At 45.7% G+C, this 27124-nt stretch overlaps 1 protein-coding gene across 8 annotated transcripts in view; it reads right to left on the bottom strand.

The window, feature by feature from the left end:
* The window catches only part of PPP2R3A (protein phosphatase 2 regulatory subunit B''alpha), a 103073-nt gene that overhangs the window by 12941 nt on the left and 63008 nt on the right, over positions 1 to 27124 (bottom strand). For all 8 annotated transcript variants that reach the window (XM_075004782.1, XM_075004785.1, XM_075004786.1 and 5 more), the window contains 7 exons: positions 23409 to 23669; positions 19705 to 19808; positions 13172 to 13274; positions 10422 to 10496; positions 4063 to 4149; positions 3196 to 3352; positions 334 to 382 (listed from right to left, as the gene is read on the bottom strand). In XM_075004782.1, coding sequence (XP_074860883.1) covers positions 334 to 382; positions 3196 to 3352; positions 4063 to 4149; positions 10422 to 10496; positions 13172 to 13274; positions 19705 to 19808; positions 23409 to 23669 — 836 coding nt within the window. The remainder of the gene's footprint in view (positions 1 to 333; positions 383 to 3195; positions 3353 to 4062; positions 4150 to 10421; positions 10497 to 13171; positions 13275 to 19704; positions 19809 to 23408; positions 23670 to 27124) is intronic.

Below are 27124 nucleotides of genomic sequence, written 5' to 3'. Positions count from 1 at the left end.
TTGAAGGCTCCTTGACACTACCACAGGCCTAGGCCACACACAGCTACATGAGGTGTACATGCCTGTCCGCCTGTCCTGTAGCCCACAGCAATGTGGGTGAGCCCCATGCTAATGTAATGGTTTTATTTACTTTTTGAAAATCACCATGTCTCCTTCATCCTGGTCAGCCTGGCCCTGGCTCATGACAGAGTGGCTCGTGCCTTGCCCGCTCTCAGGGATTGGGGCTGTCAGAGAATACCTCGCAGTGCCAACTCAGGCTTCCAGGAGTCCTGTTCTACTGTTTGCTGCCTTCCCTTTTTGCCATTCATTCCCAGCCAGGGAGCCATGCCTTACCTCACCACTGCGCCACTGAAGATCCGCTCAATAATCCTGGTTGATAAAGCTGGAAATGAAGAAAAATGAAACATCAGCACACAGGCACCGTTAGCTTCATGGGCTAGTAGCATTCAGTGTGCGCGGGCAAGGGCTGAACACATTATTCCCACAACTAAAAGGCTGGGCAAGAAACATGGCCTCCTTAGCCATTTTAGCACCTCCGTCAGCCTTGCAAACAGGTGCAATTAGCCAACCAAGGCTCTCTCTCACGCTGTCATGCCTGGTGCCTAGCCTGCTGATGAAAATGTTGTGGCCCTAGAACATGGCAGCTCCACAGTATTCACTTCTAAAACCTTGGGAACGTCACATCTGTCCTATGGCTGCCACTGGGCCGTGTCCTCTGAGCAAGGCCTGCCATGGTGCTGAGAGGCCCTGAAGGCCAGTGCAGCCTGTTTAGTACAACAAAAGAAACTCAGGGCCTTGAGCTCTACAGATCTGTGTGTGCCTGCACGCGCGTGTACACACACGCGCCATTCTTCACTGTAAATGCCATTAGCTTGATTTGGGGAGCACTAATATTGGTATCATACCATTGTCGAAAGCAGCTGGGTGTGGCATCGCGTTCGAATGAAGGCCCGTGTGGCAGCGGCATGCCTCTGCCTCAAATTCCTTAGCCTCCAGCCGTGTCCCGTATGTATCCCACAGTGTTGCGCTGTTCTCCAGGTGCACAGGCATTAGGTAACAGGACGCCTGTGAATTTGACTTGCGCTCCAGGAAGCCTGCGGCTATGAGGGCTATGACAGGCTGGGGAATTTCCCTCTTTCTTTGCCATCAGCACATCTACCCCTTAAAAATAGCCCCCCCATGGCATTCATGGTGCTGTCTCTACCTCTGCTAGCTGAGCACTTGGTTATTGGTTCTGTGCTGGCACCAGCCCTGCCCTGTCAGACCACATGGCAGCTAGGCTGTGTGTGTTGGGGGGCGGGGGGGGGGTCGTGCTGGTACGAGAGGCCAAGAAGCTTCTTTTCTGTGGTTTACATTTGTGAAGGCCCCCTCCCCTCCCAGTTGCCATAGAGTCAGGGGCTTTCCCCTGTCCAGCCACATCACATGGCTAGCTGCTGACCCACTAAAAGGACATGCCTGCTATTCAGTAGGGACCATGCTGCCTGGCAGCACCCTCTCCTGGCTTGTGCTAAGTGAAGGCTCCAAGGGCAGGAAAGCTTTTCGGGTGCTGTCTGTCACCTGGGGGGGCGGGGCGGGGAGAGGGAGACTCCCCTGGCAGCTAAGCTTTTTGGGGGCTTGCTGCCACCCTGGAGAAATCTTTGCTGTGTCCAAGACTTGCAGGGGCTTGCAGATGCCTGGGGGGGTCCTTTTCAACTGGCCCTTGAGCCACAGACCCCCCACATACTAACCCCCCCACCCAAATATATTGTTAGGGCTTGCTGCCACTGGGAGGAAGTCACCCCGGCAGCTCAGGTTTTTGGGAGCTTGCAGCTGCCAGGAGGGGTGGGGCATCATTTCAACTCCCCTCCCCACCTGAGTACCACCACTTGTTAAAAATCTGTTGAGCTCCATACCCCATGTTGGACAATGCTGTGTAGTGTGGTGGAAAGCCCAGAAACCTTTTCCCTAAGACTTTCTATCCTCTTTCTTCAAGCTTTGCCTCCCTGGCCTCCTGTTAACACAGGGATGAGTGGGTGGAGGGACAGTTGCGAAGACACAGATTGCCTGGTGAGCCCAGGGCACAGAAGTCGAGTAATGGACTGAGAAGCCAAAAACCCTACCTCCCAAAAGCTTTTTTCAAAACCTTTACTATCCTATTCATTCTTCAAGCTTTGCATTGTTCCCATAATATTTTCAGGGATCGTATGTAATCTGGGGGTGGGGGGAGGGAGACAGCGCAGGGAGAGGAACCAAGGCATGAGGCTGGAAGTCCCTGGGTAAAGGAATAAGGGAAGTGAGAGTTTAGTGCAGTACGAAATGGAGTAAAAGCTGGAATTGTGCAGTGGGATAAAGAGAGGGCTGGGCAGGGTTTGGAGGCGGATGGGTTGTGTACATAGAAATTTAAATCAGGTCCTTCTGCTGGGGCCTTCCTTCAGCCTGGGAGCTACCAGGGCTCACCCCTGACTCCCCAACACTGAGGGGGGAAAGCTCCACTCACGGTGGGACTGAGTGCTTGGATTATGACCCTTGTATCTGGCCTGAAGTTGAGTGGTGCTGACAAGCTCTCTTCTTGGTGCCTTTCCTGCAGGACTTACTGTGAGCTGGAGGTTTCCACAAGCAGAGAGGGAAGGCGGAGGTACCTGTTGCTCTGTCCAGAACATGGCAACTGTGCTTTTATACTTCCTCTATGAACATGGGAGATGGGTGGGCCGCAGCTGGTGCTGCTGTGGTGTTTATGGAGGACCACCAAGGAGAAGTGGATCCTGAGCTTGCATAAGAAAATGTAGCAGCTAACCATCCTAACCTCTGCAGCCACTGCCAAGAGATGGTTGAGCTGCCCCTATGCCAGAGACCTCTGCGGGGCCATTTCCAACTCCCCACACTCAACTCTCACGTGCGTCTCTCACCTTTCAGTCCCCAGTAAAGCTATGGAGCCAGCTGCTTGTCCCACCTGTTCTTTCCTAAGAATAAGTTTTATTTCCTCTACAGATCTGTACTGTCCCTCTCAAGCCAGAGACCAGACTGGCTGCTGAGCAGGAGGCAGGAAATTAATGGCTGCAGGGGGATTCAGCATCATTACAGCCCCCACTACGGAGGCCTTACTGTCTATTGCAACTCCCCTTCCCCCAGCACAAGAAAGAGCTCTGTCAATTAGCACCAAGTGAAGTCCAGCACCACCATCCTTAACCCATGTCCCAGCCTGGGCGACCAACTCACCCTGATCATTGTATCTAGCCAGGTCCTTTTGGTTGATGTAGAGGTCATGGTCAGTGTCCAGCTCCCAGAATTTACAGTAGATGACATAGAAGTGCTCGTAGGAGAAGTAGTCTGTGATTTGGTTTATGTCCTCCTCTTCCTCCAAAAGGGCCAGAGTCTGAAACGGCATGAGAGGAGTGAGGAGTTAATGCTACACTAGACAGGGAGATGCTGCCGCGAGTGCCTGAGCACCCCAGCGCTGGCACAGAGGATGAATCACACATTAGGAAATGTAACCTATTAAACTGTATCAAAGCTAAATATTTACAGAAGAGCTAAAATTAAACCAAGGTGCGGCAAGTCTTGCTCAATCTCAGGCCAAGAGCTGCTGAGAAGGAACCACGCTGCCTTAAATATCTTGGTGAAGGGCAAGAGTTTAAGTAGGCACACCTGTGAACTGAACAGGCACTGCTCCAGAGGTGCATGGAGGCTATGCACGTGGGAAATAGAGCACTCATTACTAAATAAATAAATAGGTGCCCAGGAACAACGTATAAACCCTGAATACAGCTTCTCCCACTGAAGAAGGTGAAGGTATGGTGGGGTTAGCATGGTTGTGTTGGGGACAGGCGCACCTGAGCAGCCTGAACTCGTTTTCAATAAAGTGCTTTGCTATGTAGAATGTCAAAAGAACTAGGCTCCTCCTTTCAGAAAGAAGCAGGATTTACATCTTTGTCCTCAGAGCAGCATTAGTGAAGATGTGTTACAGGGCTCCTACCTGGGATAGGCCTTCACTAGTCTCCTGTAGCCACTCTCCAGAACTGGAGTCTCTGGAACAGCTTTAGCAACACAAATACTTCAGAATATAAGGCTAAGGAAATGACATACTTGCAAAAAGTTGCTTTTCCTCAGCTCCGTTAGGGTGATTTTTCCCGACCAGGATCTATTGACCATGTAGAATATTCTCTGTATAACCTACAAAATGCAAGCAAATGAACAGTAATCTTAAATACATCGGTTTGTAAAGATGAGTGAACTTATTTATTTGGTTTAGTCAACAATTAAAACATTATTTTACAATTCTGATTTAAAAGAAAATGGACAACCCTGAGGTATTCACCACAAATGCATTCACAAATTTATTCACTTTCATCCTCACCCGTAACAATTTTACATTCAACAACAAACTTCGTTCAAACCTTGGGAACAGCTTTGGATACTAGGCTGGCTCCCCAAAATGTCGACTTCTTCATGTGTTGCCTTGAAAGAGAATTGCTGGACAAATTCACTGAGAAACCAATGATATACTTCATATAGACTGATGCTCTTTTCATCCTCTGGATGGACAACTTAAACCTCCTACCAGACGTCCACCACAACTTCAACCACCGCTTGTCCATTCAACTTTCTCTGGAACACTCTTGACTCTAGCATTAATTTTATGGACACCACAATCAGTTTCAACAATGAAACCCTGTGGACAATTTTATACAAGAAACCCATGGATTACCACACCCACCTTCACAGGTCCAGCAGCCAGCCCAAACACAGCAAGAAATCTGTTACCTATAGTCAGGCATTCAGATACCATAGAACGTGCTCCAAGAGGAAAGTCCAGAATATATATCTTGACACATTCAAACCACCAATGCCAAACAAGGACACTTCATCAAGAGAACCTCCTTCAATTCACAAATAACTCTCCCCACACACACTGACCAGGCACCCCCAATTTGTCCCCTACCACCTGGAACTCATAGGGGGTATCATCAAACAACTGCAACCCATTCTGGATGGGGACCACATACAGACTGAAAGAAATGTTTCCTGAATCCCCTCTTCTGGCCTTCAGACAACCATCCAACCAACCTCTCCAAGATCATCAGAAGCAAGCTCCTCATAGACCTTTTGATAATAAACTGCTCATGCACAGCAAGCAAGGGTGCCCAAGTGAAAAGCATTATTCTGGGCACACCATATCATAGAAAGATAGCAGTGACAGATTATCTGGCTGGATTTGGTATAGGCTATTGGTCAGGGGTATATGAAGCTGAATACAGCTTCTCCCAATGAAGAAGGTGAAGAGATAGTGGAGTTCAGCTCTACTCTGTTTTCTAGTAACCTGGAGTGTAAATGACACGGAGGAGGACAGAAATATGTCTTACATGAGCACAGATGGGAGGTCATACTTGGATAGTATGGTGTGGCAGTCATGTAAATATCCAGAAAGACAAGTAGAACCCACCCTATTCTCATTCCGTTTGGCATGAAATAGCCATTTTACTAAAACGTCACACAGGGATGAGCTTAAATACCAAAATGTGATTATCAGGACACAAGACCAAGCTTAATAACAGCAGAAATAAAAGCAGAGAGAGACAACTAGTAAGTCTGTTCCTAGAAGCTACAAAAGATTACTAGTATGTAGAAACCGACCGAGTAAGGTGGACAAGCTATTCCAAATATTCTCTGGTCTTGCCAAAACAAACAGCTCAAACCAGTAGTAGACAGGGGGCTCTCTAACCCAGACAAACACCAAGTCTTTACTGAACAAGAAAATGATGACAATGTCAACGGTGCTAGGTTAACACGCAGTAATAAAAAGCATGCCCTCCAGAAAAGTATACTCATCCTGCAGCAAGAGCTACTCTAAGGGCTTGGGATAGAAATAGAGATAAAATAAGATCTTCTGCTTTGCAAATAATCCAGATTTTAACTCAAACCACAAACAAAGATTCGGGGGGCCAAGGAGTACATAGGGCTGGCCAGCTACTCAGTGAACAAACTCTTCTAACTTATTTGGAAATAAAAAAACTAGCTTTAATTTGCCCACCCTCCTAGGTACCAATGCCGTCAAGCTAGAGAGAAAGAGAAACTGAACAGGGTGAAATGTTGGAGAAATTGCAGTGATAGAGGAATATCATGGGGCAAAATGCATTGTGGGGCAGGAAAGGGCTAAAGGTGATTGCAGCATGTTTGCTCCACATCAGTGGTAATTAGACAATTACTTGTCGGCTAGAGAGTCTGGGACTAATGAAGAATCAGGCAAAGAGGTAACAGACATTTGGGTCTTATAAATAGGCAGAGAGTCAGACCATGCTATGGGCAAAGCTATAAAGACCAGACAGGGGCCCATTAGCCCATCTTCTGACAGCAATCAGTGGCAAATAGGGAATGAAGGAATGAATCAAACAGGATAATTTTGAGTGATCTGTTCCCCGTCATCCACCCCCAGATTCCAGCAGTTGAGTGCCCCACAGCAAGGAGTTCCACTGAGTGACTGCATTATGAGGAAATACTGATATGTCTTTAAAACCTGCTGTCTTTTATCCAGATGATCTCTAGTACTTTAGAGTTAATAGCACCTTCTCATTCATGTCCTCCACACCATTCATGATTTTACAGACCTTTATCGTGTCCCCCCTTGGTCTTCTCTTTTCTAAGCAGAGCAGTCCCAGTCCTGCACATTTTAACACGTATGAATTCAGTTCCATACCCCTAATCATTTTTGTTGCCCTTCCTCTGCAGCTATTCCAATTCTAATACATCTTTTTATGACATGGGGCAAACAGAACTACACACAGTATTCACAGGAGGGTGTTCCATAGCTATAGAGTGGAATTATGGTATTTTCTAGCTTATTATCTCTCTCTTTTCTAATGTTTCCTAAAATTCTGCTAGCTTTTTTGACTGCTGCTGCACTTGAAAATGAACAGATGATTTAGACCCCATCATTTTTATGTCTGGATTTATTTTTTCCAATGGGCATTACTTTGCTCTTATCCACACTGAACGTCATCTGTCATTTTGTGGGCCATTCACCCAGTGTGGTGAGACTCCTTTGTATTCTTTCACAGTCCGCTTTGGACTTGATCTATATTGAGTAATTTTATATCTCTTGCAAATTTTGTGTTAAAACTCTTGGTGAGTCATGATATCTCTTCACCAAAAGCAGTGTTGACTCTTTTGTCTGGGCAGTTGTACTTATGTAACTATTTGTTTATCTATGTTATCCAGACCCCTTATTCTGTTTAGGACGTAATCAAGAACTGGTTCTCCCCTTGTGGTTTCCAGGACTAGCTAATCCAAGCTGCAGTCATTTATGATATCAAGGAATTTTCTCTCTTCATTCCTCCCTGAGGTGAGCTATACCCAGTCAATATGAAGTCAGTACAAATCCCTCATTATTATTGTTTTTTGTGCCTTGGTAGCCCTTCTAATTTCTCTGAATGTTTCACAAACACCATCTTAGTTAGGAGATCATCACTGTATTCCTACTGCTACCCTCTATTCTTCAAGCATGACATTTCCATCTATAGAGATCATACACACTGGTTCATTTAAGATTTTGTCTTCATTTCACTCTGCTTTCTTTCAGAGTGCCAGCCCTCATTCCACATGACCTACTTTGTCATTCCTTTACATTTTATCAAAACAAAAAGCAGTCAAGTAGCACTTTAAAGACTAGCAAAAGAGTTTATTAGGAGAGCTTTCGTGGGACAGACCCACTTCTTCAGACCATAGCCAGACCAGAACCAATGGTCTGAAAAAGTGGGTCTGTCCCACGAAAGCTCACCTAATAAACTATTTTGATAGTCTTTAAAGTGCTACTTGACTGCTTTTTGTTCTGATAGTGTATAGACTAGCACGGCTTCCTCTCTGTTTATATTTTATGTTCTGTGTGATAGGATATATTCCTGTATTCACTCCCTGTAAAAAGCTTTGTACAAAATACACCTTGTAAGGTATCATTTGGAAATCTATAATTTGCTGGCCTGAGCTGTCTTGATAAAATATGTGTGGCAACACTGTATGTGAAGTTATAAGATTCCCTTTTATCATGACAAAAGCTTATGCCCAAATAAGTCTGTTAGGCTATGTCTACACTACCGAGTTTTGTTGACAAAACCTACAGAGCGTCTACCTTCCCAAGATGTTCTATTGACAGAACGCAGTACTTCTGTTAACAGCGTTCTGCTGCACCCCCATGAGGCAGAACACCTCTGTCAACATATTCTGTTGACAAAAAGCCGGCCATTCTGGAGGGTGGGGGCCCTCTGTCGACAGACAGTTCTTCCAGGGTTCCAGGCAGCCCTGTCTGTTGTGCTTCTGGTTGGCTGTTCTGCTAAGAATGTGGCTGGATGGTACGGCCACTCTCTGTTGACAGAAAGGATTACTCTTTTGATCCACTGGCCATGATCTGTCAATGGAAATTTTGTCGGAAGATATTTCTGTTGACAGATTGCTCTAGTGTAGGCATACCCTTAGTCTTTAAGGTGCTACAGAACTCCTTGTTGTTTTTAATAAATATATATTAAACAAACAAATGCTTTATTTATTAAGTTTATTATTATTTAAATAGAAAATCTTTATATATATATATACACACACACACGCTAGTAAAATTAAGGAAATTCTCACACACACACACACACACACACACACACACACAAATCCTTTGTTCAACATTAGCTAAGGTTGCTCACATGTATTAAACTATACTACTAAAATAGGAAGTGCAAACCTAATAATTAAAAATCAGCAAAATTCAACACTCTCAAATCAGGAAATTCCAGAACAATCATTGCCTACTCAGCCTTATTTTGCCTCTCTGCCAGCTCTGCATTAGATGCAGAAGCAATCACCCGTGGAAAAAGTGTGGTGTAAGTGCTTGCAGAGCCTCATATAGGACCTTGGATTCCATCTCCACCTCAGCCACCAAATTCCTGTGTGATGCTAGCCATGTAATTTCCACCAAACTTTTCACAGGTGGTCACATGCATTCAAGTAAAGACTGTATCCTAACGCATATCCACTAAAGGAGTGAAAAAAGGCTGCCTGGTCAACGTTCATGCTTCCTAACTTGAAATTGTTTGAGTTTGCTTCCCATTAAACCTTAGTTTTGCATTTCCTGGCTTTTTTTTTGTTTGTTTGTTTTTTATGGTTCAGTTTATTGAGGAGGGCAATCTAAAGTAAGGTTAAATGAATTTTTTGGCTGTGGATGCAAATCATTAGCACATCCTCTACACGGCCACTCAATGCCATGACCGGAGCAGGTACACAGTGCAGAGATGCTGAAAAGGGTTATATTAACAAATCTGTTATTTGTTTACTATTGAAATAGTGCAATAGTTCATGAACCTTAGGAGAGTTCACCCATATTCTGAAACCCAGCATTTCAATCACTATGAGCCAATCACTTTCCCTTCAGAGAGCTAAGAAAAAGTTGGTCTGGGCATTAATAATATTTGTTGTTCCTCTTTCAGCCCCAGAAAACAGCCGGAGTAATTTGTTTAGACACAGTATTCAGTGAAGGCATTCTTACTAGAATGAGATCATTGTTATTATTGCTCTTCAACCATATCAGTAAGTAGGCTTCCTTCAGCAGGTGCTGGAGAAGACGGAAAGGCACAGCTATCAGATTTGTGCAGCGCTTACTAAAAAAACACCTCCTGAAATGTACCAACTTTCAAAATGGGCATGTTAGGCAGAAGCAGGCTGGTTTGTAATGGGGAAAGGAAGGCCCTTTGGGGGGCACTTCTACTAGTAACATGAATGAACCAGAGACGCTACAGAAAATTATGCTAAAAACATCCACACCACTTACCATTTTCTCAGAACTGTTTGTGTTCTGGCTGTGCCCTGGACTACTCTCATGTAGAGTAACATCAGAGGAAAGAGATCACATTCTTTAACTCTTTGACAGACAAAAAATTGTGATTTCTTTGTAAAAACTTTCAAAGTCATTCATGGCCTCAATAGTGGAGTTGCACTAGCTTTCCTGGACTAGGAGAGGAATCCTGGCTGTGCTTAAGGCACTGACATTGGGACTCAGAAGATCTGAGGTGAATAACCGGCTCTACCACAGGCTTCCTGAGGCAATCATGTAATTTCTCTGGGCCTGATCCCAAATTCATGCAGATCAACAGGAGTCCTTCCAAAGACCATCTTTGCTGTATCTCAGCTGCCTATGTGCACTGTGGAAAATCTAGCTGCTGCGAGATCATACACTTATTTTCTTAGCTACCATATGCTTGCTGGCAGCAGAGAGGCAAAAAACTCCATCTTGCAACACAATTAAATGTCAAAAGGGTACAATAAAATAGCTCTCCATTATTAGACTGGTTTAAAAAAAGTGCACTTTTCCAAATAACTGACGACATGTGCTCATGGGAATAGTGACACATGAGACAACAAGAGAGGCTTGGGATCTGAGGACCAGTTGGAGATACCCAGAGTCAGCCTACCGTAGTAATGTAGCGGGAATGGAATTCTGGAGCATCCTTCAAGAACGTCAAGCCAGGATGCGTTTCCACCACATCCTGAAAGACAAAACCAAGTGAAACTGGAAGAAGGTTTTTTCTCTCCCCCTTTTAATTAGAGTTTACAAAGTGATGCTCTGTGGCACCTTCCAAATTGCAACTGCAGCATTTAAAGAGCGGAATTATAATATTTTAAAATGAACCTTGTAAAAATACAGGTATTTTGACAATACGCACCTGCTGGGCCATTTTGATTTACTTAAAGACAGAAAAACAAAGGAACAATTAGTGACCAGATGAAAACTCATTTTTACTGTCTGAGAACAAAACTGTTATAGTTATTTGGACCATATGACTCTTTCCTCCCCAAATCCCCTTTTAATTCCTTGCCAATATTAAAATTTGTCATACTGATATATCAGAAACAAGTGTTCTTCTGAAATACTTTAAAAACAGCCCTTGGTATCTTTCCTGAACGATATCAAACAAACAGGGGAAAAGCTGTGTTTTCTGAATCTTCTTTCACAAAGACACATTCTTGTTTGAGCTGGAAGGTACACACAGCTACAGTTGATTCCTTTTCCACGCTGGCTGGACTATTTTGGAATTTCTCTCTCTCTTGAAATAGTTATTTTCTAGTGCTGGGGCTGCATGGCTGTGACAGGCTCCCAGCTCATATCATGAATGGAAGAAGCTTCTGTCAGGGTGGCTGCATATGCCTGACATACCTGCACTACAACCCTCTCCAATGGCAAGGGAGAAGCATGCATGACTGTGCTCCGTCTATAAGAAGACAATGGCGAAGCTCTAGCAAATTGCATGACCTCCTTGAAGGCCAGTGGTGGTGAACAGCAAGTGAATGACTGACAGACAAGGAAACTTTGAAATGTTTAATTCTTTTGGGGATGGTTTCAGATTGGTGCTATACAGGTCAGACTAGGTCAAGGGTCTGCAACCTGTGGGTCCAGAACCGCATGTGGCTCTTTAAGCACTTCTTTTTGGCACCTGACATTGTAGTTTCAAAGTAAAAAAAAAACAACTTCCTAATTATTTTCAGTAAACTGTGAACATCTAAAAGCCCAAACAATGAACAACTAATATGTAAATAGCAAATGATATGGGATCTTCAAACACTGAATAACTCTCCCTTTAAAAACAGCAAGAAGTCCTGTGGCACCTTATAGACCAACAGATATTTTGGAGCATAAGCTTTCGTGGGCAAAGGCCCGCTTCATCAGATGCATGAGTGGCGGGAGGGGGGCATGCATCTGATGAAGCGGGTCTTTGTCCACGAAAGCTTATGCTCCAAAATATCTGTTGGTCTATAAGGTGCCACAGGACTTCTTGTTGTTCTCGAAGATACAGACTAACATGGCTACCTCTCTGATACTTGTCTCCCTTTAATGTATGCAATGCATTGTGGGATACGATACTGTATTTGCGTTTTGATTGTGTTGCTAATAAAGTCTTATTCATATGCATTGCAGCTCTTGAATTACTGAGTTTTTTTACCGAACTCAAAAAATATGGCTCTTCTCGCTATTTTGATTGCTGACCCCTGGACTGGGTGATTACAGGGGTTCCCGTCTGGCCTCCAAATCTCTGAATCTACAAAAAAGGATTAGGCGGCTCTTAGATTGCACTGGCTACTGCAAAATGGAGCAGCTGTCAGCCAGGAGAGACAACATCCCCTGTGGGGCAAATATGACAAGTGACACCCAGGAGCATGAGAAAAATCCAGCCCAAAATTCTGATCCACCATCTCAGCATGGTACCAGTTTCATTTGAGGGAAGGCAGCAGAGAGACCAGTACAGAGACCAAATTTTGCCCCTCAAAGTGTCTCCATAGTTACGGGCAATGGGCAACACGGTATCAGAAATGCATTAACACTGGAAGGAGCTCAGAGAAGGGCAGGAGCCACTGATCAGCAAAGCTGAGAAGGGACTAATTTGTAGGAGGAAGATTAAAAGAACTAAGTACATATCGAGCTCGGCAAGCAAAGACTAAAAGGGGATGTGAAATGTGGCCACAAATATCTGAAGGAACAAGGCACCTAGAATGGAGAGGGGTATTTGTTTAATACAGTGAATCAGGGTAAAAGATAAAGCAAAGAGATGAAATTAAAACAAGGGTAACTAAGGTTAAATACAAATGGAAAAGGTTTTTGTAGCGTAGAATATAAATACATAATAGGCTAGGTGGCAGACAGTGTTTTATTTTTATAATTCTTTGCAAATATGTCAGTGGTGGATTGCACTTGGCAGGCTGCAAGAAGTGTTACTAGGTATATTAACTAATTGTAATTTCACTCTTAATGTGTAGTGGTTTTATACTTTATATTATTTATCTGTATCTGTTTCATGATGTCTTGTATGGTCTCCGGTCCTGAGGTTTAAGATTTGAAGATATGACCACAGAGAGGAGCTGAATGAATTCCATGTAGCTACCTGTTAATTCCAAAATTGTTATCCCAACCACTAGGTACCAGATTAAAGTTTCATGTAAACGGGCACAATTTTCAGTGACTTCAGTAAGAGGTGCAGCTGCTCTGAAAATGTGCCACCCCCACATTATTATTTAAATACAAATCTAAATAGCTCCACCCCAACTAGAGCCCATCCAAAGCTCTGCAGGCTCTTTACATGCACTGAGAAAGTTACAAACAAATACCCTAAATTAGCAGCACCCTGCCCCTGCTCACCCAGCCAGGTACTGCTGACCAAGATTTACATACCTGAAGTAATGGGATGAAATCCTCCTGCTCTAGGTAGTTGCAGTTGGGTTTTGCTAGAAGGTAAAGGAATTTGGCTGCATCATCATGGCAGCTCTGTAGTAACCTATAGGAGAGGGGGAGAAGGTTATGGATTACTCAAACTAATTCACACTCTCAGGGGACAGCAATCAGTAAACTACAGTCTGACTGTTAGGCTTTTTATCGAATGAGTCAAATTTCAGCCTGAAGTTATGCAATTTACACAAAGTTGTGGCCATATAAGTTACGCAAATGGCTAGGAGAACCTAAGTTGGGTCTCAAAAAAAAAAAACCAGTCCTGTAGCACCTTAAAGACTAAGAATTTTATTGATTAGGTCATGCGTTTTGGTGGGTAATACCTATGCCTGCAGCTGAAGAGGAAATCACATCTAACAGGGCTTAGTAACAGAGAGTAAGCTGTGCTAGTCTATACACTATCAAAACAAAAAGCAGTCAAGTAGCACTTTAAAGACTAGCAAAATAGTTTATTAGGTGAGCTTTCGTGGGACAGACCCACTTCTTCAGAGCTGTGTAATGTTAGATACGATAATTTAAGCAGGCCATTATTTTTAACTTTTTTTGTTTCATGTCTTGTTCCAACTGATACTTTCAGCTTCCTTTATCCATTGGAAAAATTTATTTCTTCTCATTGTCTGAAAACTATATTTTTGGTACATGACACTCTCTCTCTCTCTCTCATGCTGAATGGATGAAATTCACCTTTCTGAAGAGCAAAAGCATGTGGCACTTGAATCTCATTTGGGCCCTAACATAAGGATTTTAGAGGGAATTACATGGCACAATAGTGCTGTTGCTCGCCCTCTGCAAAAGGGAAAATTTCACTCTGTGTGTGCAAGGTGGGTCAATATTGCCCTCAGAAATCAATATTCAGAGAATCATTGACAGATACGGCTGGAAGAGATCTTGACAGGTCATCAAGTTCAGCCCCCTGCAGCAAGGCCAGACCAAATAAACCTCAACCATCCCTGGCATGTGTTTTGTCCAACATGCTTTTAGAAACCTTCAGTGATGGGGATTTCACAGAGCTTATCTACCTTTAGATTTAGTGTCAGGTGCAGATTTTGTAAGCACACTCTCTGCTCATCCAAGTCATTCATGAAAATACTGAATATGTTACTTGCCCCAGGATTGACCCCTGTGGAACCCACCCTAGATACTGCTCGCAGCCTGACAGTCAATCATTGAACCTAATACAGTCTTTCAACTAGCTATGCACTCACCTGATAGGACTTTCATCTAGACCACATTTCCCTGCGTATGAGAATGAACGTCATGGGAGCTTATGTCAGAAGTCTGCCTAAAATCAAGACAAGACTGCTAACACCTATTTCCTATGTAGTTCTGATCTTTTAAGACAGAAATAGGTACTTAACATTTAGCATCCATTAAAGCTGGAGCCAATGAAAACACATATTAAAATCTCTCCCTTAAAGTTTAATCTTTTTTCCAAGTCTGCAGTATTTGAGGATACTGCCAAACTCTACTGACAAAATTCCCTAGCATACAACTCACCCTAAAGAGGCGAACAATGGCTCCTTTTGTCAATAGTGTGCGTGGGAAGTGAAGAGGGTGGGGGTGGGAGGCTGTGGAAGGGAATCTGCTCCAATTATTAAAAGAGCTAGCAGGATGTTGTGCTTTACTGAATGGAAATATGATCTGTAGAATGATATCTTAGTCTGTGACTCTGAGGAGTGAGTAATTCAGAAGAGTGGAACATTATTCCAGTCTTTGCTGTTTCCTACTGCATACCATTGTGGGGCAAGATTAACACAGTCACTTAAATAACTGGTGTCTGTAGAACTGAAACATGCAAAAAATGAGGAATTCCCAGGCTTTCAGCAAATCATTGATGAAAAATATTCACAACAGGGACTGAGAAACAGCATACCAGTTATTGTGATGGAAACAATAAGGTACTCAAGGAAAAATTACTCTGTAATTTTCAAGAACTGCAATAATTAAAACACATTTGTTATTTACTAGCGATTGCATGGCATTCATAAGAATTAACTCTTAGAGACTTGTACTCAGTCCTCTGGGCATTTTCATCTATGAGTAGCTTTATGTGTATGCATACTCTCATTCAACTTATTGGGAATACCCATGTGCATGAAGTTACGCACATGTTTAAGTACTTGCTTAAACCTGAGGCCTCAGCAGCCTGAAAACAGGAAATTATACGAAATGGCTACATAAACAAATGCCCATTGTTCAGCCATCATGGTGCATGTTCAGTGGGCTTCCCCCTGGCCGCCCGGACCCACTCCTCAGCCAGTTCTGATATCAACCTGGGGTGGATGTAATCTGGTCTTGTTGATTTAGTTAAGACTAGAGGACTGTGTTAACTCTCACTAAGTAAAGGCTACGACCTGGAGAAATTTCTTAGGGCGATCCTTGAGTGTAAGCAGTGGGCCTAGCATACATGCCCTTTGGTCACTGAAGGCACAGCCCATGAAGGGTCAGATGAAATGTATGCTGAGTCACCATATTTTTCCTCCATCCACTTGACTGATGGAACATCATGTCCAGATTTTAATGACTCTTTAAATGTTTGGTTATTTCTGCCCTTGAAATTGCACCTTTCATAGACCAGTGTCAAAATCTACTGTGAGGAGCATTTTCAGAAGCAGTAATGAAATTCTGAAGCAAACGATAAGGCAAACTTTCAACAACCACGCACTCAAAAAAGCAGGAGTTTTTGCAGAAACATATTGCTGTGCTACACAGTAAATCTGACAATTTTCAGGCCAAACCAACAGCTAAAGGGAAACTAATAGAAGTTGAACCTCTATTGTCCAGCACCCTTGGGACCTGACCAGCCCCGGGTGAAGGAATTTGCCGGACAATGGGAGGTCAATATTTTCTAGCATATTACCAACACTTTCACTGCTTACTGGGCTCTTAGAAGACATTTAAAGGTAAGTTATAGCTCAATAACTGCACAGAACACTGAAAGCCAGAACTGGTGGCTATATAAAAACTTTATGGGACCATGGAAAGCTTGGCCACACCCATGATAAGTGGTCATCCAGCTAACTAAAATCATGCCGGATGCGGATGTTGCTGGACAAGAGAGTTCAGAATTAAAAAGGTTCAACGTGCACAGAGATTTTTGTAACAACAAATCCAAATTTAACGTTGGGCAGGAAGTTGTGATAGTGGAGAGCAAATCAGAAGTAACTTCAGAAAGAGCATTGAAGCTTTGGGTTGCATACGCAAAGGCATTCATCACCAAAAAGAGAGGCGCTAGATTCTGGCTGAGCCATTTTAAAATGGGGGCATTATAGACTAACAAATATAGACTAATAGATATTTTGGAGCATAAGCTTTCATGGGCAAAGACCCACTTTGTCAGACAAAGCAGGTCTTTGCCCACGAAAGCTTACGGTCCAAAATATCTGTTAGTCTATAAGGTGTCACAGGACTTCTTGCTGTTTTTGAAGATACAGTCTGACTCAGCCACCCTTCTGATGCTTGGTATAAAGATGGGCTCCCATGGCTCTATTAAAACAAGTGGACTGATTTTTGAAACTCCCTCACACTAAGCAGCTCCCACTGACTCTAAGTGAGATTTGTGGAGGGCTTAGCCCTTTTCACAAAAGAAGGCCACTCATTTAGGTGCCTAAAATGGACATGGGCGTTTAACATTAGGCATCCATGTTTTAAAAGTCCTATTTGCATATGGCTGTGGCTAAGGTGTGGCTTGGTGACAACCTGTAAGTGGGCAGATAGGTAGCAAATATTTAATAATGGGCTCTCAGCAGAGAAAGATCTATCATGATCCAGTGACGAAGTAAGAGCAAGACAAATCTGGACTGGAAGTAAAGTGTGTATGGTGAGACTAATTAACTCCTGGAACAACTGACCAAGCAAGGGTCATAGTGGCTTCGCCATCACTGACAATGTTTAAAGTAACACTGGGTGTTTTTCTAGAAGGTCTGCTCTAGGGTTTATTGTGGGGACATTCTCTGGCCTGTGTTATACAAGGAGTCAGATGTGACAATCACAATGGCCCCTTCTGGCTTTCGAATCTCTGTATGCATGAAAACTGAAGGGTCTTTGGAGAAGAGCAAAAAAATGATGAGGGGCCTGGTAAAACTGACTATTGAGGCAGGAGCAGAAGGTGTGTAGAAATTCTGGTGGTGCCCAGCCCGGGGCCAAGTCCCCTCAGCTCCTGTTAAAGGCTTTGTGATGGAGTTTGGTTGGAGGAGAGGGTCTGGGGCTCAGGCTCCGGGCAGGGGCAGGGGATGAGGGAGCAGTTGCAGATTTTGGGTGGGAATTTAGAGGCAGAAGGTGGGCGGGGGTCAGACTCTGGGACACAGTTTGGGTTCTGAGTGCAGGCTCTGGGGGTGCAGGAGGAAGTGAGGGGTGAAGGTTCTCGGAGGGAGTCTGAGTGCAATGGGAGTGGGAGAGGAACACCTCTCCCCGGCAGCAGTTCCTAGGCTGGGAGGACCAGGAGTCCCTCCAAAATGCTGACTGTGATGCTGTCCCCAGGCACAGCCTCCACAGCTCCCACTGGACACAGGAGCACTCAGGGTGGGGCAGTGTGCAGAGACACGCTCCTTCCCATGTCCAGGGACCACAGGGACAAGCTAGCAGTTGGGTGCAGAGTGAGAACAGGCAGGATGCAGCTCTAACTCCATTGTGCTGCTGGTGGTAGAAGTGGGGGCCCTGGTCCCTTTTAAATCACCCATGGGCAGCAGGCTGGGCCAGGGAATGCACCATGGGAGGCACACAGGGGCAGCAGACAGGCCTGGGGGAGACACTCAGCTCTAAACTTTACTGGACTCAGGCCCTGGAGCCCAAGCACCCACAGTTCCATATAACTCACCACACCCACTCGGAGGAAACATTAAAACAGCCACCACCTAATAGCCTAACGGATTTTTTGGAACATAAGCTTTCGCGGGCAAAGTCTACAAGGTGCCACAGGACTTCTCATTGTTTTTGCGGATACAGACTAACACGGCTACCCCCCGGAAACATTTAAAGCTATGAAAATGAAGAAGGAATAAGAACTATTTAGTATGATGCAGCAGAGATTAATTTGGACTAGATGGAGGAACCTATGATACAATGTACATATCGACCTTGTACAGTTTTACTTTGGTAACTAGATCCTGTTATTATGAAATCTTTTAAATGTAGCCCGGGCAATAGCTAAGGAGCACAGGAGAGTTTGAAGGATACCCACTGAACTGGTCTGTAAAGGAGGTGGAAACCACACTGCTTGTGACTTTACAAATTAAACTGAACTGTCTTCCAGGAATGTTCTACAGGCACAAAGACTGGGCAGGAGCCCCCAGATGCTTCATCTCTCCAAGCCTCCAGCCAGAGCTCTCCATAGCCACAGGGAAAATGCAGAAAGGAGCCTTGACAATGGTACATTCTAGGGCTGGTGAAACTCCACTGACAGGGCCAAGCCCTCATTCAGGCATTTGGAGGCCATCAGGATCTGACTCACTGTGTGCCACCACCGCCCTCGCATCCCAGCAACCTCCAGGTTGCTCCCCATACCTCCACAGTGACAGCAGAGCCCTGCTCCTGCTACGCTCTCAGCACTATAGCACCTTTGCCTCCAGCATGTAGGAGACATGTCTAACTCGCCTCCCTTCAGTCCCTTCATTTAAATACTTCTGGAAGAATCCTGACTGAGCTCCCATTCAGTGAGCAGGATTAACCCCAGCAACCACCTGTCAGCTCTCCAGAGATCAAACCTTTCTACCTGTACTGTAAGGCGCAGAGCTGACCTGTGGAGATGTCAAGTAATATAGACCCCTCCCTCCGGCTGAGAGGGCCTGAACAGGAAAGCACATAATCTGTGGCACGTCTTTAAAGACTTCCTGAAACAGGCCAGGAACCAGAGTAGCTGCAGGTTCACTGGAGTGAAGGAACAGGGGGCAGAGAACTGGAACCCATGTGCACTTCCATTGCCTCACACAGAGCCGGGCGCCACTTCGCCTGGGAGCAAAAAGGCCAGATGCACCCAAGCAGGAAATCTGCCCAAGACAGGCTCTGTCCTCAGGAGAAGAGGGCACAGCACTCCTCTCCCCCCGCACCGCACAAATGGGCCAAAGTCAAAAGCAATCTGACAAAACTCTGCCTCCCACAGGGGTCACCAAACAACATACAGCACCAAGGGACTGCACCGTCCTCCACAGAATAGGACGCCACTATTCTAGGGAATAATACTATCTTGCGACTGACTCAGGGTCCGTGTTACTGTACTGCATACAGACAATATTAGCAGAGGGGGTAATTCCTTGTCAGCGGGTGCAGGGCATATTAGCACAGCGGGGAAACAATCACTATCCTACAGGGAAGTTCACTGAAACCAATGCAGCCTTTCAAACAGGGATGTGTTTGGACAGAAGGAGAAGGGATTTGAAAAGCCTAGCAGGAAAGCAGGAGAGAAGATGTGTTAGAAAGCCAGGCTGCTGGTGACTGGCCCCTTTCCCTTTTCTAAGAAGAATGTTCTTATAGGCCGTACTCACTGTCTCCACATAGCTACGAACGAATGTACAGACACAAATCCTGTCCTCTCTCCCCCTGCTGCATTGAACATGGGGGCTTTCCAGTACAGAGGGCAGCCACATACCTGCAAACGAAACACACAGACACGCTGTAGCTGAGAAGGCTGGATGGATGTTAATACAAGGGTCAATATGAGAAGTCAACAGTGTCAAGCAGCCTCCATCAAAACATCCTGCTCTCAGGCCAGCTTATGTTGTTACATGCAGGCAAAAGTATCCCACTTGACCTGACGGTGCATATGGAGAGAGGCACTCTCCAGTGGCTGGGACTTAGCTCCCCAAGAGGTGCTGGGGCTCTGAGCAGTTGGGCCCAGGGGTGCTGGAGCTCTGAGCAGCCAGGCCCAGGGGTGCTGAGGTTGCTCATATTTTTAGATATCCCTGCATCCTTGTACACCCCAAGGTCCTGCTAAGATACCTATGTGTCACAAGCAGAAGTAGGTAGCCAATCTCTATTGCAGCTCCAGCACCTATCATAGCGCTCCAGAGAGTGAGATGGGTAATTGCTCCCCATGCTGAAGGCCCTTGTGGATTCACACAATCCCCACTTCTCCTCAGTATCTCCATGGGAGCAATAGGAGGTGTCTCAGACTCTGCTGCTGACAGTGTACCAATAACACTCATCTCTCTAGCTCATTCCAAACTGATGCAACAACTGCTCAGATGTCACAATGCTTACGTGGGATTGGCCCTTGGAGGAAGAGCAGCTGGCTCAAGATGAATCCAGGTGGGACCAAAGTGACTTGGATTGGAAAGGAGAAACCCAAAGAAGGACTAACTGAGGTACTCGCACAGAAGGTCTCTCACAGGTTTATGTTTTTCACTAAACTTTTTCCTACAGTTGTCTCTCTTCCTCCAGAATACCAGCCTGCTGAGTGACCAAGCTGATGTCAGTCCTCTGTACGTGAGACAGGACAAGGTATTCATTGAGAAAGGATGGAGGTTCACATTGCACTGGTTTATTCAGAAAGACAGCGAGCTCTATTCCATGTGCTCCAGAACCCCAAATCTAGGGTCATATCAATATGAACTTGTCCCAGCCGGATGTCACCAGATGACGTGCTGACCCAGGGATGCCTCGATGTACCATTGATTGAGGCACTGGTTTTCTCTGTACAGTCCTGCTGTTCTTCCTGATTTGAGTCTGGCAAGGGCCCACACAGACACTTTTGCTGCCCCTTGCATGACACACGATCTGAGTCATTAAACTTCTTTGTCCAATAACTGACAGTTTCCTGGACATCTGCTCAGAGGGGAGTTCTGACAGCTGCAGCTATGCTAATTACGCAGCCAAACTTTACCTCCCCAAAATTTTTGCTCGTGAAATTAGAATGCCCCTCCAGGGTGGAGTGTCACTCTTCCAGCTACTGCAGCCATGAGGCATACATTGAGCAAATGAGCATTTCTGTAGCGGTTGCCACTGCATGAACAGCCTTAGTAGAGTACATGCTTGAAACATGAAAGGATAGCACAACATGGAAACCTGTGTCTGAAGCAATGTTCTGATATATTTCCCAGACCCGAGCTCTTACTTGCAGACTGTCAGAACTCCACATCTGGGGAAATTCCACATCTGCTGTGTACATGCTCAGCACCCAGGGATCAGTGTGATGTGAGTTTAACTGGCCCTATCCCTCTCCTGCTAGCCATGCCATAAAAGAGACTGTTGTGCTGGAGGCGGTGTTACCAAGCAGCGCCCCTGGCTACAAATGTGCCTGAACCCCTTGGGTATGTACTTGGATGAATAGCGTGTGCTGTTGCTCACCACTGTTCATGCTACCTGGGGCATTCTAGCACACTAGCTGCCTGACAGCTGGAGCAAGTACCTGCTCTACACAAGCTGGGAATCACATCCCTAGCTCCAAGGATAAGTGTAGCCACAGACGTTGAATGGTAACAGAGAGAGAGCCATGTTAGTCTGTATTCTAACAAAACAAAACAGCAGTCATCCGGCACTTTAAAGACTAACAAAATGATTTATTAAGTGATGAGCTTTCATGGAGAAGTAGGTCTGTCCCATGAAAGCTCCTCACCTAATAAATCATTTTGTTAGTTTTTCAAGTGCTACATGATGGCTGTTTTGTTCTGTAGCAACAGAGTATGTCTGCTTCATGCCACCTCAGCATCACCACCGTAGATCACAAACGAGGCAACTGACAATGTCTGCAGCTGCTGTACACCAGCACTCCTGCCTAGTGGCACAGACTAGCACCAGTGCCTCTGGGCCCTCGGTCTGTGATAGGTTTCCAGTCAAACTAACCAACAGCACAAATCCCTGGTCCAGGGCCCTGAGTGCTCACCATGAAGTGCTTCTGCACAATATGAAGGCTAAAAACTGTAAAAGTTTGGTGAATAATTTCAAATTCCAAATAAAGCTGAGAAAATGTGAACCTGTTTGTGGACAATTAGTGAACAGAATTAGGATCAGTTTCTGGTCTCACACCAGTCTAATCCTGGTATAAACCCATTTATTCCATATCTTAATCCAGATCAGCACCATCATAAGGGAATTTAGAATTAAGCTCTATTATGCCCAGGACAAATTATTTGAAACTGTGTTGTATGCAGCAGCTGTGACCATGTTCTCAGATAAAAACCTCTGCATATCTAAGAGATCTGCCTGGTGGCCAAGGAAGCTGCCATTCTGTGAGTCAGTTTTGACACAGCATGTATCGGAGGTGACACACTGAGCCCTTCTCCCATGGACACTTCAGTTGGGTTCATTCTTGGGTTTTTTTGTTTTTTTTTTATTTTCTTAATCTAAGAGAAGTCATTCTAAATTTAAGTACATTTGCTCTTTATGCAATGAAAACTATAAGGCTGCAACTAGTACCGGGCAAATAATTGAGACATTTAGGCCTGGTCTACAACAGACCTGAAAGTTGATCTTAGATACGTAGGAAGACCATACCTTCCTGTCCCAGATATGGGACAGGGAGATATATGGGGGAGAGGTGGCTCCTTCCATCTCCACCAAGCCCTGGAGAGCCGGGAAGGAGGCAACAGCTGCTGCCCTGTCCAGGAGCCCAGGAAAGCAGCAGCCGCCAGCCCTCCCTGAGAGCCTGGGGAAGCAGCAGCCACCAGGAGCCCCAGGGAAGTGGCAGCCGTGGGCGCTCCTAGCCCCAGAACCCCGGGGAAGCGGCAGCCACTGGTGCTCCCTGAGCACTGGGGAAGCAGCAGGGCCGCAGCAGCTGCCCACGTTCCCCCTCTTTCCCAAGGCTCGGGGAAGTGACTCCTGCCAGCAGCTGCACCTGCACAGCTGCTGGTGGAAAAGATCAGCAGGGGAGGGCTCAAATACGGGACAATGAGTCCCTTTTAAAAAATAAGTCAGGATGCCTTTCTCACATCCCTAATACGGGAGGGGAGGTCACGCTATAGATCCGCAATTCTAGCTACGACAATTGCGTATCTGGAATCGACTCACCTAGGATCAACTTATCTGGCTGTCCTCACAGAGCGAGGCCAACAGGAGAAACTCTCCTGTCGACCTTTACTTCTCACAATAATGAGGAGTTCAGGAGTCAACTGACGAGTCCCGATAGTTCAATTTTGCACATCTCCACTAAGCGCAAAGAAATCGAACTCTGTCTCCCAGTAAGTGTAGATGTACCCTAAGTCTTTCACTGGGCCGCAGGCTGAGTGGTTCAGGGCACAATGCATTCATTTACCTTGGCAATTTTTCCCATTTCATATATATCGGCTTTCTCTTCCTCAAACTCTGTAAAGGATGCCTCTATCCTGGCAATTATCTCCTCCTGATTGCTGCAGACATTTGGAAGCCCTTTGGGGAAGTAGAAACGTGGAATGTTTATGGACACAGGGGTATTGACAATGACTTTATTCACAGGCACAAGAGGTCGTGGGCTGACTGGTGACTTCAAAGGAGTTGGGGCTGGAGTCCCAGGCTTCTTCTCTTGTTTATTTTGAACCTGAAAAGATAATGCAAGAAATAAATACTTTCCCACCACATTTAATACAGGGGAGGGGAAAACCCTCATGCTCCAAATGTACAACAAGATACTAACCAGCCTCAAAAATACTTTGCAATTTATACATGTGCACAATTTGATGCAAAAGTACCATGCTCAAATGATTATTAAGGTTGTGAAGTTAATCACCCAAAAGCTGGAAAATGGCACATTTAAAGCTGCCTCTGCCCCTCGGTACATGTGTATTATGACACAGATTCCAATCACATGATCACAGAATCACAGAACCATAGGGCTGGAAGGCACCTCAGGATGTCATCAAGTCCAGCCCCTTGCTTCAAGCAGGATCAAACCTAACTAAGTCATCCCAACCAGGACCTTGTTAAGCTGGGACTTAAAAACCTCTAGGGATGGAAAAGCCACCACCTCTCTAGGCAACACATTCCAGTGCTTCACCATTCTCCTGGCGAAGTAGTTTTTCCTAATATCCAACCTACTCCTCTCCTCCAATAACTTCACACCCTTGTTCCTTGTTCTGCTGTCACCACTGAGAACAGTTTCTCTCCATCCTCTTTAGAGCTCCCCTTCTAGAAGTTGAAGGCTGCTATTAAATCACCCCTCAGTCTTCTCTTCTGTAAACTAAATAAGCCCAAATCCCTCAGCCTCTCCTCATAGGTCATGTGCTCCAAATATATTGAGATACACATCTCATAGAGCTGGAAGGGACCTTGGGAGATCAGCGAGTCCAGTCCCCTGCCCTCTTGGCAGGACCAAGCAACATCCCCCCACCCCTTTTTTTTAATCTATTTGCCCCAGATCCCTAAATGTCCCCCTTAAGGATTGAACTCACAACCCTGGGTTTAGTGGGCCAACGCTCAAACCTCTGAGCGATCCCTCTCCCTTTACATATTCCTTTTTCTACACAATCTCTGCCACATTCAGCATACAGGATGGCTCGGGATCAGGGACTGAAGCCCCTGTTCAATATTTCTTTTCCTTCTCACCATTCAGTGTGTGGCTTGGTTAACAGGACAGCAATTAACCACTGTGCCAAATGAGCTTTTTTGTTTATTTTCTCATGGAAATAGAAGCTTATTTTATAGGGTTCAAGACAGTAGCTCCCAATGCCTCGAATATGGATGAATTCACCCTCGCAATAGCCACACAAAGTACAGGATTTTTAGTATACCTGTTTCTAGTTAGAAAAACTGAGGCCTAGAGAGATTAAGACCAAGATATGCAAGAGTGTGTAGTGGGTCAGTATGGCCTCCTGCAGACCCGGAGGCCGGGGAAGTTATGCAGAGGCCCTGGTGGGCGGGGCTGGAGTCAGGAGACCAGAGGCCCGCCCCTCAGAGGGCGGGGCCGAGGGCTAGAAGAGCCAAAGGCGGGACTCGGGAGCCATTCAGTGCTGGGCCTCCGGGCAGGGAGGACGTGCCTGCACGAGCTCCCCGGGGCCAAAGGGAGAGGGCCTGCGGCCGCCCGGCCAGGCCGGAGGAGCAGGCCCCCAGAGGCTCCACGCAACCCCCGGTCCGTATGCCCCAAGGAGACTACCCGGACTTCCCGGACCTACCAGGACCTTCCCGCCGGTGGAGACCCCCTGCCGTGGAAAAGGCCCCGGGAGCAGGCTGCCCCCGAGCCCCGGCGGATCCCTACACCACTCAGACCCAGGACCGACCTGCATCTCCTGTATTGCCACCGCCTGACTACCCTAACGACGTGGTCATGGACGATTGGCCGGAGCCCCCACAGGTGGATGACCCAGAGGAGACCGACTTAGGCGGACCCCTCGACCAGATGGACTGGGACCTGCCGCCAACAGAGGGTGAGGTAGGAAGTGGCCCGGGGAACGTCGCTCAGGAACCAATGGCAGTGTGTTGCGGTCTGGATCCCCACTGCCGGGGTTGCATGTGAGCGACCCCCAGGGCCCCGGGCCGGGTCGCAGTGGAGTGGGAGGGCCTGCGACCCCCTACCCCCCTCCCTGACAGGGCCAGCCCCCGCTGAGCCTGTCTGTAGACCCTTGTGTTGCTGCCCCGCCCCAAACTGAGGGCTGGGCTGGTGTTTTCCCTCGTGTTGCTGCCCCACCCCAAACTGAGGGCTGGGCTGGTGTTTTCCCTTGTGTTGCTGCCCCGCCCCAAACTGAGGCCTGGGCCGGTGTTTATCCTTGTGAACTGCTGCCCCGCCCTGGATTGAGGGCTGGGCCCAGAGCTATATAACTCTTGGGAACTGCTGCCCCGCCCTGGACTGAGGGCTGGGCCCAGAACTATATAACTCTTGTGAACTGCTGCCCTGCCCTGGACGGAGGGCTGGGGCCTGTACGGGGGTAGCGGTGACTGCCCGAACTGAGTGCGGGCTGGTGCCCTAACCCCCTCCTTTGTTGCCGCCCGCCCTAGACCCAGGGGCTGGGCGTCACGGGACTTGCTACAGAGTGGCTAATAATTCTGGATGTCTTAGTAATTGGGTAAGATGATGAGCATTGGCATCTGCGACTTCATCTAGCATTTTGAGCTTCTGAAAACTGTTCTCATGGTGGGCACCCAGGAGATAAAGAACACAAAATTAGTAATCACAACTGAGAAGTCCCAATGAAGGTCCCCATTCAGAAGAGTATCTCTTTGCTACAAAGGGATTTAAGCACATAGCTAAAAACAAAACTTGAGAATGTACGTAAGTGCCTTCCTGAATCTGGTAATCCTGTTTCCTAGTACTTCTCTCTCCCTGAACACCCGTAGGTCATTCACCACACAATCCCATCCTGCCTACCATTCTTCCTATAATGGATGCACAGTGATGAGAGTGGCACACCAGGACACCCCTTTAATGAACCGTTGTAGTCTTCCAGTTCTTTACTATGTTCTGGAGAAAAGTCACGAAAATTAATTAAACCTGAGCATATTCTAATGTAAAGTACTTTTGGAATAACTAAATAATGAGGGTGTAAAGTTAGAATTAAAACAAAATAAGTTTCTCAGACATGACATGGGGATCTTGGTTTGTTCTGGGGCTTTTCAAAACACTTCGAATGTGAAATAGTACAAGATAATCATCAAACTACATGAAGATGAATAATGCTATATTCTCAAATAAATAACACTGTTATAAAAAACCAAAGTCATTAACTATTCACTGTTTTTTCAATGTCTTTATCTGACATATTTTTTAAAAGACAGGAAAGTCAAATAAAAAAACACTGCGTAAATCACTTAAGAGACAGCAGTGCCAAATTCAAAACCACAAAACTCAAGAAATACAGAATAAAGCTTTGTGCACACATCTGTTACCTTCTCCCACATTCTTGCCCACAGATATGCTCCCAGTTGAATCCTCTATCAGTAATCATCCCTGTTAAATTATAGTTACCGAAATGACACCAAAATAAACTTAACTCTGCCCTCTGAGGAATGCATAAAAATGCAGGTCTGTCTCATGGATAAGATACACAATAGTCCACAATTAAA

This window comes from Carettochelys insculpta, chromosome 10, assembly GCF_033958435.1.
Source record: "Carettochelys insculpta isolate YL-2023 chromosome 10, ASM3395843v1, whole genome shotgun sequence".
In the NCBI taxonomy this organism is placed as follows: Eukaryota; Metazoa; Chordata; order Testudines; family Carettochelyidae; genus Carettochelys; species Carettochelys insculpta.
The sequence above is the reverse complement of the archived record's forward strand: the minus strand, read 5'-3'. Positions and strand labels throughout refer to the sequence as shown.